Genomic DNA, 13,071 nt, shown 5'->3' with positions numbered 1-13,071 from the left:
GTATGAAAGAAAGAAAGGTAAAAGTATAAAGATGCTACAAGTATCAAATAAAAACTAAAAATGCAGCTTTTTATCATCTGCTCATTTGTGGGGCTAACCACCTGGTCAAGACTGGGCTCTAGCATCTGTAATTAGTGGTCCAGAGAGTAGGTTCCTCAGTACACATTTTAAAAAAAGACAGCTAGGAAATGGAGAATGAAAACGTATTTTAACGTTGTGAAAATAAAAGAATTATCTCTCTTCCAATACAGGATGATAATAATAACTAGATTTGATAACTTTGGTTTTACCATCTAAAACCTTCCCCTTGCTTACAATTCAGAAAAGATAAGGGAGGCATATTAATCATTTTATTGCTGTATGCATAACTCTTTGGAAATTACAAATCAACTTAAAAAAAAAAAAAACAACAGATAACCAAGCAAGAAACTAGCACCCAAATAATCCAAAAACGTTTATATTGAAACTTGAATAAGAGAACCTTGTTTTAAACACCACTAGAGATGAATATTAGAATTTTAAAATGCTTGTAAAACTGATAGCAAAAGAAAAATAAGTTAGACTAGGTACAGTTTGATGATAAAGTGTTTAGTAATTCAAATACAGCTGAACTGGGGAGAGAATGCAGACAATTAAACAAGATTACACATTGTTTTAAAATTATTTGATGGATAATAGGTTGATCTTGTCAAGATTTGTCCTAACATAAATTGAATAATCTGGAAGTGGAAGACAGATCTGATTTCAAGGAGAGTAGCACTCTACTGTGGACTGCTGTATCCTAGTACAATGGGAAATGGGTCTTAAAAAATACCAGAAATTGTTAAAAAAAAAAAAAAGTTGGAATTTATGAAATAGGCATGGGAAAATGTGGCAAATGCTTTTAAAAGTTTGTTTTGGGTTTTAAATGTCTTCCCAAAATAGTCATGGGTATTTATGGTAAAGATTATAATGCCTTTCAATTCCAGCAAAAGCCAAAAGGTGTCATATGTTTTGTACCATGACAATCAAACATTGGTATAAATTCAGAAATAAATTGCCTAGATTATTAAAAACATCTACTTACTAGAGTAAAAAACGTAATTTTTGAAGACATATAATTAAAATTTTGTCAGAACATTTTCTTGAATAAAAATTATGATGCTAAAAACTTTATACACAAATGTAGAACAGATGTCTAGATGAAGATATATAAATATGCCTAAATATGTACTTTTTGTTTTGATTTTTCAGTGCAAATACAATTACATCAGGCAACAGACTTAGAAGTAAATAATATGTAGCAGGTGTGTCTGGAATTCAGTACCAAAATTAGCTCGAGATGTTATTTTGGTTGATATTAAATGGTAAAGTATTTATAACACACTGATTTTTGCCACTAAAGACTACCTCTTTAGAAAGCCAGATAGATATTTTATAAACATTGTGGTTTGTTTTCAAACCATACATACATAGCATTAAATTACTACCTCTTTCTTCTTCATTTTGTTAAGAGCAAGTTGATCTGAAACTCAACTTGAATCCTAATTATAGTATTCACTTATAAAATGATTTCCGTATCTCTTCTTGGTCTATGACATGATATATATGATCTAGAGTAAATATCTAAAAAGAAGAATGAAGTTCTGTCCAAAGCTTGTTCATTGAAAAATGACATGCCTTTAAATAACTACTAAAATCATTGATGTCTTAAAAAGGTAATTTTAAAATTTAGGACTAAACGGAAAATCAATGTGCAACCCTGGAAGAAAAAATTGGTTGGAAAGTATCTTCCGAGAAAGATAGATACTTCAATTTTTCTTGTTTTTCCCATCAATGTGCAATCCTGGAAGAAAAGTTTGGTTAGAAAGTATCTTCCAAGAAAGATAGATGACTCATATGGCTATGTTTTTTTCCTGTTTTTTTCCCATCGTTTAACAGTGTTTGGAAGTTCAAATGTAACTAAATTGGGGGGATCTTAACAACCATCGGATTTTAACAGCAACAGTTATTAAAGACAGTGATTTTGTTGTTTGCAAGACGACCTAAAAAATATCTCTGGAAGATATCAGATGTCTTAAGAAAAGGCTTGTGATGATATTTCATATCAAAACAGCAAGCAAGTTTCCTGTGGTCAGCTACCATTCCCTTTAATAAATTACTTAGTTAATTCATTAATAATTATTTCTATTCCTTAAAACTCCTGGACCCAGGCATACTCAAGTATATTTTAATAAATACTTTTTGACTTTATTCCTGGAAAGATTACCCATCCTTAATGTAGCCCCCTAAGTGGCAGAAAAAGAAAAGACTCCCTTTGAATGACTTTATTTATACCTCTGCATTTGGCATACTACAGACTATCAAAATTTTACATATTCTATGAGTTAAAAGAAGGTGTATACTGTGGCTTTTAAAATATTAGCCTTATCTGCTGTTACACAGAGCAAAACAGCTCTAGCTCAAATAATTCACTCCTATCCCCTTTTGACCAATGTAGGAAGTCGAATATTCTTTGGCCTTGTAATTTCCTGGGAAATTTGAGTAATGGGGTAAATTCTTTAAAAGTTGTATATAATTCACAACTCCAGGGCAAATTTTTTATTCTAATTTTATTTTGTCATATAGAGTTTCAGTTTAGTGAGCTTATAGTAACATTGTATTTAAGAAAGGAAAAAGTTTCTCTACCATGCAATAGTAAATTTACCTTTTCCTTAGAATGCTTTCTTTTTAGAGATTTTTAATTGGGTAATACTATATAGCAAACACACAGAAATGGTATATCATAAATAGGACATTACTAAATTTTGAAACTAGAAAAATATGTTATGCTGTATAATTTGGACACTACCTATAAATCAGAGCATAAATAAGCCCAGATCTTATTGACAAATCAAATCAGGAATTTAAAATTTATACTAGTGAGAAAAATCAGGGGGTTATCTATTATTATTTCACTCTTATCGATACAATATTGTCAACTCTGTTAAAGGTTCCTGATTGATCCCTGCAAAAGGGCAACAGAGGTTCGCTAAAGCAACCACTGCTTTACGTGCCAAAAGCGAATAATTAGCATGGTATTACTTTACAAAACAATTCTTTTCCAACTTTCCCCATTAAACATTTTACATGTTCTAAAAACATTTTTTTAGATCCCCTTTAAAAAAAAATTCCCCAAAGCTTAAGCATACTGCAAGCTGCTTCTTTTTTTCTTGTCCACAGCTCAGCCTATGTACATCATTTTAACTTCAGAGCTATGTAATAAAGAGCTGGATATGAATGAATATCACGTACTAAAAACAAAACCTGAAAACACAGTTCAGTTCCCATTTGCTTACTTGGAAGGTCATTTACCACTAGTGATGACAACCATGTCTGGCCTCACTTGCTTCAATTCGAGAAGTAAACTTAGAAAGTTTTGCTTTCTTAAGTCAAAACCACATTGGTAAAGGGAAAGGTGAGTGTGATATTCCTCAGCCTCACCAGTAAGCAATATTCGTCAAGATTACATCTATCACTAAACACAAACTAGAATCAGAAGAATCCTTGACTCCACAGGAGATTTAACTGAGACCCCAAATTAAGATTCAGGCTCAGGTGCTGCTAGTTTACCCTGAAGAAACCTCATCCTATTGTCACTCTCTAATGGAATTTTCCTCCTAGGAAACACTTCCTAATTTGAAATTTATTTTATCTAGTGCAATAATTAAGGAGGAGTGCTTGATGGTTTGTGGACTTGACTATGTAGTCAAACTTGAAAATTTTTTTTTTTTAATTTTTATTTATGTTATCTGTGAAACTGAGGGCATGTGGCACACATTTTAGATTTTTCCCACAGACATGAACACATATTGCATATTTAGTTCTTTTTAAATTTTGCTCAAGCTATATGGAAAAGCAAAGCAGAGCAAGGAGAATTATGCCAATTGCCGTTGTAAGGCCAGTTACATGCTGGAGATAGACTACAGGCCATTCAGGCACAAAGAAGGCTCTGCCTCAAGTTTTAGTTCCTTAGTCCTAATATAAGAAAAATGTTTACGAATGATAAGGAGAGCTCTCCCCTAGCAGCGGTGTTTCCATTTATTTTTCTCATTGTGATTTCTCACCTTGCTCCTAGATGACCTGAGCACGAAGTTGTGCGTTATAAATCACATTGTTAGTTTTTTAGTGGTGGGAATTGGATCTAAACCACAATGATATGAAAAAGTGAGCTGGGGTCCTGACTACTTGCTATATTGCACGGTACTGTACTTTGTGATTCGACTTCGAGCTGTGCTAGGGGAGGTGGACCCAATGGTTTGGTTAAAGTGATGGTCAGAGGAACTCCTCATGTGGCCAATGGTGGCTGTCCCTCCCAAGCTGCTCAGGCCAATGCCACCACCACTTATGCCAGCTCCACTCAGGGCCCCACCCCCAGTGCCCATGCTGGTGCCAACCAGGCCACTGCTGCCTATGCCACCGCTGATCCCAGTGGTGCCACTAATTCCAGTTACGCCAGCACCAGAAACAACCCTCTCTGTCACAATCACATTGTGGGCATTGGTTAACTCGGGGTGCATACTAAGACTACCTATCATGCCGGAAGTTGGTTGGATTACTCTTTCTGTCACTACCACATTTGAAGACTCTCTAGGATGATGAATAGTCAGAGAGGCAGGTAGACTAGAGCTTGGTGCTATTACCCTTTCTGTCACTATGACATTTGACCCATCTCGCAAGTCAGGCATCTCTAACATTCCATGCAAATCAGTGCCAGAGATTGGGCCGACCACTCTCTCTGTCACCACCACGTTTGATGCTTGTCGGTTATCGTGAAAGTGCACAGAGGGCTTCAGAGTGTCAGAGGTGGTGTAAGACTCGGTCACAGTGACATTACCATAGCCCAGAGGATCGAGAATAGGCTTAGGATGCTGCACACCAGGTCCCGAGGGATAGGTGCTCTCAGAAATTACTGTGGTAGTGCCGAAATGTGGGGAGATTGGTGGGTGTCCACTAACAATGGGCTCTGTTTCCTGAGGAAGGCAAACTGGTTCAGTGCTTTGGGGTGGCCAGAAAGGATCAGGGTCTGGATATGATTCAATTTCTTTTCCTAGGCTGATGTCTGCCAACTTCTTAAATTTAGGTCCCAGAGTATCCAAGAAGCTGTCATCCGGATCTTCTCCAATGAAGCTACAGCAACCCACAGAGCCAGCAGGGGAACCTACACCTTCGATGTCATATATGAGCAAACAGTCATTGGATGGGCGTCCTTCATCTTCATCTGCATAAGCATATGCTTTCTGAATTTATAGGAGAAAGAGAAAATGAAACTATAAATGCATATTTCGTAATAATAGAACCGCCTTTATCATTAGTTTTTCTTCCAGAGCATTTCCAAAGAGGAATGAAATAAAACAAGATTCTAACATCTACTAGAGATGCTTTAAAAATCATTTTATAATTATTTGAAATAATTCGGTTAAAAATTATTTTAAGTGTAATTCCAATAATGTGATTTTAAAAATTTACTTAGATGGACTTATTGATAATTGTGTACTTTGGACATAAAACCATACACACAAAAAAACACATGAATTATTTATAACAAAGTTAGAGGGAGGTATATAAAAATGCTGAACTTGAAGGACATAAAAATGTGTTGTTTTGTTTTTTGACTGGAAAAGGTAGTTCATAGTTGATTTGGGTTCACTCAGGATTTTGTTTCTTTCGTTCAGATGGAGTGAATATGATGATTCTGTGAAGTTTTATTGCAACATGGCTTTTTCAGCAGAGCAACAGGAAAATTTGACTCTGGGTCTGTTCTACAAAATTAAAGGTGACCAAAGACATTTTTAAAAAATATAATCTCTCTAAATTCAAAGTAAAAGTTCAAAGACATATATGATTTTGTTTCATCTTTGCTGTTCATAATAGTGGATTGTAAACTTTCAGGTTAACAGAAATATCTCATAGGAAACCAACTCATTGTGCCATTCATATAAAAAAAAGTTATTGAGCCTTTGCTATTTGCCAGACACTCTGTGTTTGGAACTTAGCTATGCATAATGAACAATACCAGGTACAGTTCTTCTCTCACAGAGCTTACATTTTGGTTGAGTGAGACAGACAATACAGAAGCCTACAGTCAGGAGGTGGCAGATGCAGGGTAAAGAAAAAGAAAATGATGGGTGTTGTTCTTTTAGATAGGGTAATCAAGGAAGGGGTCTCTGATAAAGTGATATTTGATCAGAGAGTGGAAGGAAGATATTTCTATGTTATTAAAACATAATATAAAATATTTTGTTATATATATGAATAAGTATTCCTATGGTTATCAACAAGCCTCATTACTGTCTATTGCTATATGAAGGCTTTTACCAATATTTCATTTAAAAATATCAGCCACTCTTTAAACCAACCACTAGGTTAGTTAATGAACCATTTTAGGCCAGAATGTAGAAGGACAGAAATGTTTTTCTAGTTGGTATCAGGGACAGGAACTTCCTGAAGGTTGAGTATCATATGGTGTGTAACCATGGACAATTACATCTCTTCCTGTGAATGGCAAAGTTAATTCTCCTGCAGCTGCTTCTCCAAGTTTCATGCTCTTCCCACCACCTGCAGCTCGTTCTTACAATGTTTTGGAAGTAGACTATGGCTCTTGACCCCACTCTTATTAACTATTGACTCTGTGTCTAGAGCTGAACTATGTACTGGCAATATAATGTAGAGAACATATGGATGAGACACTAAAAGTGGTGGTAAACATATAAACTGACAGATTTCAGCAATGATAGGTTCTATAAATGTGTAAACAAAGTACTGCAGAAATAGAGATGAGAAAACATTCCTCCTATTTTGGATGAGAGGGTTCACTGTAAAAACTTTGGAGGGAGAGTGATATTTGGACTGGGTCTTGAAGAATGGGTAGGAGTTTGTGAGAGACATAGTGGGATGCAAGCATTCCAGGATGCAAGCACAGGATGAGCAAACGCATGGAGATGAAAAGTCTGTGGCAAAGGTGCTCAGCAAGTGGAGTTGATGGCAAGGAGTAATTGGAGATGAGAGGGAGGGTTCATTTTGTGAACAATCTTAATTAACATGTTAAGGACTTTGGATTGCATGTCATGAACAAAAGAGAGCTGAGAGCCATTGGCTGTTCTTAAGTTGGGGAGTAAAGTGCTCAGGTCAGAGCTTTAGATCTATAATTAATTAACAGCCTGGATTGTTGGACACAAAGGCTGAGAATCTAGTTAGGAGACTCTTGCCCAAGCCCCTTTAGGAATTAGTGAAAGCTTGGGGTGAAGAGCAGCGGGCACATGGATGGCGAGAAAGACATGTGGCTAGGGACCTTACCTGACAGAAGTAGCTTTCCATGAAATTCATATTCAGACCTCCTTCTCTACATTCCCTCATAGAATTTCTTCTTAATGTTCCAGAGTATTCTTGACATATCTCAGGCATTCCTGAAGTTTTAACTCCCTCTGTTAGTTCAAATCCTGTCATTCTCTCTCCTCCTCCCAGATCTTGCATTTCTCTGCCACCATACTCATTTGTATAAACTCCTAAAAGTGTTGATCAAATTAAGTTTATTTTCTTTAGTCTATCACAAACTAAAAAAATTAACAACTTGCCTTATAATACATGATTTTTTCATTTAGGTATGCATTTGTGAACAAAGAAATAAAAAGATAATACATAAAGAAATGAGATATAAATACAATATTGAGCTCAAAATAATATTATTAATTTGTTAATTTGATAATTATCTGTTGAGAGATTACTATATTCTCTGCTGGAAATGAAGGCTGCAGAGGACTTATAAAAATCTATGCCCTAAAGAGTTTGATTTCAACCTGAAGGAAATTGGAAGAAAAATACTCAAATTCTGAAAGTTAAAAAAATAGTGTAAGAATGCCCCAATGTGTAACTAGAAGCACAGGACATCCAGAAAAAGACATGAGAACCACTGGCTTTCAGAAAGGAGGCCATGGCTATGTGAGGAGAAAGGTTTTCATGAAGAATCTTGGGTTTGCACTTGGATGTGAGGAGTAAGTGGAAGCCTGTTACTGTATTTGAGGTAGATACTTGCTTCAGTAGCACATATACTAAAATTAGAACTATACAGAGAAGATTAGCATTGCCCCTGCACAGGATGATACACAAATTGGTCAAGTGTTTCATCTTTTTTAAATTAAAAAAAATAAAAAGAAATATTTGAGGTAGGTGAGATAAAATGATGACTGGGACCGTGGAACTGCTATGGAATGATGAATGTTGTCAGTGGGATATGTATCCACTGGTTTTAGTACGTAAAGGATCTTGAGTTTGGGAACAGTGTGCTTTTCATGTTTCAGTTGTCCTTGGTACCTCTTATGGTGCTTTGTTCAAAATCTGTGCAAAAGTTTGTAGACTTAATGGGAACAAATGTGTAGATAAATACTGATGGATTTGATGATTTGATAAGTCTTGAGAACTGTTTTGATGTTAGTGAATGTGAGTCAACAATGAGATTCTGCTTTTGAGGTGAGAAGACATTGGGGTTGTTAATGAAAATGGACAAATCAGGTGGAGAAATAGATTTAAAGATTACTGTGTCCAATTCTTTGAATAAGTTCCAGTTCTACAAGTTATACACATGTCTATGCCTGTTAGAGTTTAAAGTAGAAAACAATGGTTACTGTTTAAAAAGACTAAGAGAAAAATAAGCTAACCAATAATATTTATTTACCTTGAGAAAAGTAATGTGATACAACTATTTTCACAGATATGGATGTTATTTTAATTGTTCTTTTATTATAGTGGTAGTTATCCACTTACTGTGAAATTCTAATTGTTCCCTGGTTTCTGCCTGTGAACTGGTCTAGATTCCTGTTTTAAGGCAAGTTGTATTTATACAGTCTTACCCATGTGCTAGAAGAAACTCCACCACGTGCACACAATCTCAGTTGAGAGCTTTGAAAGATTTTGATAGTGTTTAATCTACTTGCTTTGAATTAAAGAAATTGGACAAATATTTTTTAGGTAATATTTGTGATGATACTGAAAATGGATGTAATTTTTTTCTATGTTATAATAAGCAGCTAAAGTCAAAGCAATTCTGAATCCTTAAATTAATTGTGTATAAAGATTTTAGCCTCAATCAATGAGCACAGGTCTATTTTAGTTGGGTTGTGCTTTAATTTGAATTAGTGTATATATGTGTCTGAAATATGTGTATCTATGTCTGTTAATGAAATTTGCTCTATTAAATTAAAAATCTTGACTAAAACTTACTCATGGTTATAATTCAGTACTTCTGCATATATAGAGATCCCAATTTGGTCATCTTCTAAGTACTCTTTGACGGTTGAGGAAAATTTTTAAAATGCAGCATATAAGAATAATAATTACTGTAGGTTTTTCCTTGCCATTTAATTTACAAATTAGTCATTTAAAAAAGAATGATATAAACACTTTTGAAGAAAAATAAGACCATCAAACAACAATATGCAGAGAGAGAAAACAGACTTCCTAATCATTTGAGTTGTTAAACAATTTTTTTTTCTTACCTGAGTTGTCAATGCATTCAATTATATTTGCATTATCAGGTGGTATTTGTGGTATGATGGTGGTCATAACCTAAAAGACAGGAAACAACATTGCCATTTGTAATGACCAATGACTGTAATCTTTCTATAGTCATACATTTGGTTTATTCTCAAATTACCTCAGGTTTCCGGAAAAAAAAAACAAAACTATTTAGGAAATGCTGAAATCTATTTAAAATTTGAACTTCACTTTGAAAACCTTCCCTGGTTACTTTCATCTAATTTTGTTGTGCTTTTGATTCCTCTTCATTTTCCCCATTAGATTTCTCAGCACAAAAAACAGCATAGACTGTGAGTGATGGTGGCCATCTTGGTTCATGTGGAAAGACTGAATTTCAGTGACTACCAAAGGCTATTTATTAGAATGTGGCACTTACCCCGGGTTCAGGCTGTGGTCCTTCTACTGCCCATGAATGAATTGCTCCATCTGAACATTCAGGAACAGGCTCAAAGCCAGCTGCACTACGAGGAGCACCTCCACAATCACAACAAATCATCAAAAATGGGACCACTGGTGGTGGAAGGATAGTAATACTAGATTAGCGCTTGGTGCAAATAAAAAACAGAACAACCTGACTTTTTATGGTCAAATTTGAATTCCTAATATAATTCTGGTTGGTTCTAAAATTATGAAAGTTTCAGAATACAAGCTGAATAATGGTCAGAGCCCAAAGCAAATGGGAGCTTCTGTATATTAGACTGCATTCAATTTTAGCTTGTTTTATAGTATTAAAAATTACAAATAGTGGGCCTGGCATGGTGGCTCACGCCTGTAATCCCAGCACTTCGGGAGGCGGAGGCGGGTGGATCGCTAGAGTCCAGGAGTTTGAGACAAGCCTGAGCAACATGGTGGAACTCCATCTCCACAAAAAATACAAAAATTAGGCATGCATGGGGGCTTTTGCCTGTAATCTTAGCTACTCCGGAGGCTGAGTTGGGAGGATGGCTTGAGCCAGGGAGGTTGAGGCTGCTCAACCAGGGAGGTGGGTGGTGGTTGTGCCACTGCACTCCAGCCTGAGTGACAGAGTGAGACCCTCTCTCAAAAAAAAAAAAAAAAAATTACAGATAGTATTACATTATTAAAACCAATTAATCTTTCCATGTCATTATTTAGAAAAATATTAAAGGAGAGAAGAAGGAAAGATGAAAGGTCAGGCAATATAGTTGATCCTTTGTGTTCTCTCCTCCATGTCTTTATTTTCTTCCTTTCACATATGCTTGCCTTTATTTCAATGGTAAAATCTTATTCATGCTTCCAGCAATTCTCCTTGAGGCTACTATTTCCCCCATGCAGGTGTCTTTTCTTTCAACAACTCTTATACAAATAGAAAACATCACGCTGCTTAGCAGTGTCTTCTGTTGTTAATCAAGTGGAGTTTTCTTATTTTTCTATTTTTTATCAGCCTCTTATATAATCTAATCTTGGTAAATGGTTTTGAATAAATGGATGAAAGAAAGAATTTGTAAATTAAAAATGTGAAGAAGGAGGAAAGGAAAAAAGAAGGAAGTAAATTAGGGAGGAAGGAAGATAGTAAGGATAGAAATAAGGGAGAGAGGGAGAGAAGAAAAAAGAAAAAAAGAGAAGAAGCCCATGTGTTGGTTTTCTGAAAATCTACTAGAGGAAACTTTGGGTCTACAGGTAATGATGACTTGAAGGCCCATATATAATTTGTAAATCTTTACTTAACTACAGTACCCAGAGGTAGTCAGCAATATAAAAAACCAACTCAGGCCGGCCGCGGTGGCTCATGCCTGTAATCCCAGTACCATGAGAGGCCAAAGCAGGTGGATCACGAGGTCAGGAGATCGAGACCACCCCAGCCAATATGGTGAAACCCCGTCTCTAATAAAAATACAAAAATTAACCGGGTATGGTGGTGCGCGCGGGTAGTCTCAGCTACTCAGGAGGCTGAGGCAGGAGAATCGCTTGAACCTGGGAGGCGAAGGTTACAGTGAGCTGAGATTGCACCACTGCACTCCAGCTTGGGCAACAGAGAGAGACTCAATCTCAAAAACAAAAACCAAAAAACAAAAAAACCCCAAAAAACAAAAATCTCAACATGAAAGTCAGGTATTATTTACAGTAGTGATAATCAGCAGTTGGGTAATTAAGTTGCTCTTATGAAGTATTAAATTTAAATATTTTACAAGGTAAGTTGTAATCAATATGCATAACAAATAGAGAATGAACTCTTTTCATATGTATTTTATGTTATATTCTGCAACTTCACTCGCATTTTTGCCTTCTTCCTGTCTTGGTTCATTTTGATGAGAATGCTTTTTTCTTTCTCTCTTTCCCTTTTCCCCGTTTCATAGAAATTTTCCTAGTTATTACTTCAATTAATTATGAACCAATAAGAATAAACTCTTATTTGTCAATGTAGAAATTTCATTTTTTGGAAATATGTTTTAAATTTCGGAAAAAGAACTCCAGCTTTAAGCTGTGTTATCACCATGACCAGACTTGTTTAGATGAGTCCAATATTGATGAAAACTTAAAAAAAAAATGAGTTGTTTAAAATCAGAGAAAACCCAGTTCACAAATAAATGTAGCAAAAAATATCTGTCGCTGTTCATGTGCAAAGAAAAATGAAAGTAGAAAAAAAATATTTTGTATGTAAGTGCTGTGACTTTATATTTTGTGTGTGCGTTTGATTTAAATATCTGAGGTACCTTCTGACCTTAAGATTTTGATTCCACATTTGAAAATGACAATGTTTGCATTAATTTAATTGCAATGTGCAGACTACAACCTACTTACTTTAGAGGTCCTGTTCTCATTTCTCAAAGACTGTGCCATGTGGTTTATCTTGCTCTAATTTCTATCATCATTCAAGGTAATGTTAAAGGCCACCTGGAGAATCCACTGTATTCTACCTTTATGGCTAGACCCTTGACTAGTGCTACCCTAGTGGCCATAGAACACGCTAAATGCTTCCTGTGTGGTACTTCTTTTTCATCATCAAAGCATTGTTTTAAGGTAAGTGTTATTTCATACATGACAAAAACAAGGCTCAGAAAGGTTAGGTGACCTTCAGAAGAATCAGACAATTCAGCTTAGAAACCAGAGTTTAACCCTAGGGACTCTCCTTTTATTAATACTATGCAGTGTTAGTATCAATAAAATCTCTTTGAGACCTGCCTATCTTTTAGTCTAAACTTTCACTATGCTGTCATGCACTTATTTTATTTCTTGCACATTGGAGTTCTTCATTGCAGTACCTTGCACTCTCATTCTTTTGGGTTTTTGCACATAGTTTTTTTCCCCTTGTATTGTGTTCCCTTTCTCTAGTCCATCAGCCTAACTCTTATTCATCTTTTAAAACGCAACTCAGAGTTTACTCTTTCCCTGTAGCCTGCCTGCCTTCCTTCCTTCCTTCCTTCCTTCCTTCCTTCCTCTCTCTCCCTTTCTCTCTTTCTCTCTCTCTCTTTCTTTCTTTCTTTCTTTCTTTCTTTCTTTCTTTCTTTCTTTCTTTCTTTCTTTCTTTCTTTCTTTCTTTCTTTCTTTCTTTCTTTCTTTCTT

The 13,071-nt window shown here is 35.6% G+C and overlaps 1 protein-coding gene across 1 annotated transcript in view; it reads right to left on the bottom strand.

The window, feature by feature from the left end:
- Positions 1–336: 336 nt before the first annotated feature.
- Positions 337–13,071, bottom strand: part of DSG1 (desmoglein 1) — a 35,781-nt gene continuing 23,046 nt past the window's right edge. The window contains exons 12-15 of the mRNA XM_011974368.1: positions 9,926–10,059; positions 9,510–9,579; positions 7,315–7,523; positions 337–5,258 (exon numbers count right to left, since the gene is read on the bottom strand). Coding sequence (XP_011829758.1) covers positions 4,203–5,258; positions 7,315–7,523; positions 9,510–9,579; positions 9,926–10,059 — 1,469 coding nt within the window. The 3' untranslated portion in view covers positions 337–4,202. The remainder of the gene's footprint in view (positions 5,259–7,314; positions 7,524–9,509; positions 9,580–9,925; positions 10,060–13,071) is intronic.

This window comes from Mandrillus leucophaeus, unplaced genomic scaffold (assembly GCF_000951045.1).
Source record: "Mandrillus leucophaeus isolate KB7577 unplaced genomic scaffold, Mleu.le_1.0 Scaffold145, whole genome shotgun sequence".
NCBI classification, from domain to species: Eukaryota; Metazoa; Chordata; class Mammalia; order Primates; family Cercopithecidae; genus Mandrillus; species Mandrillus leucophaeus.
Note: the sequence above shows the minus strand (reverse complement) of the source record. Positions and strands in the feature narration are given on the sequence as shown.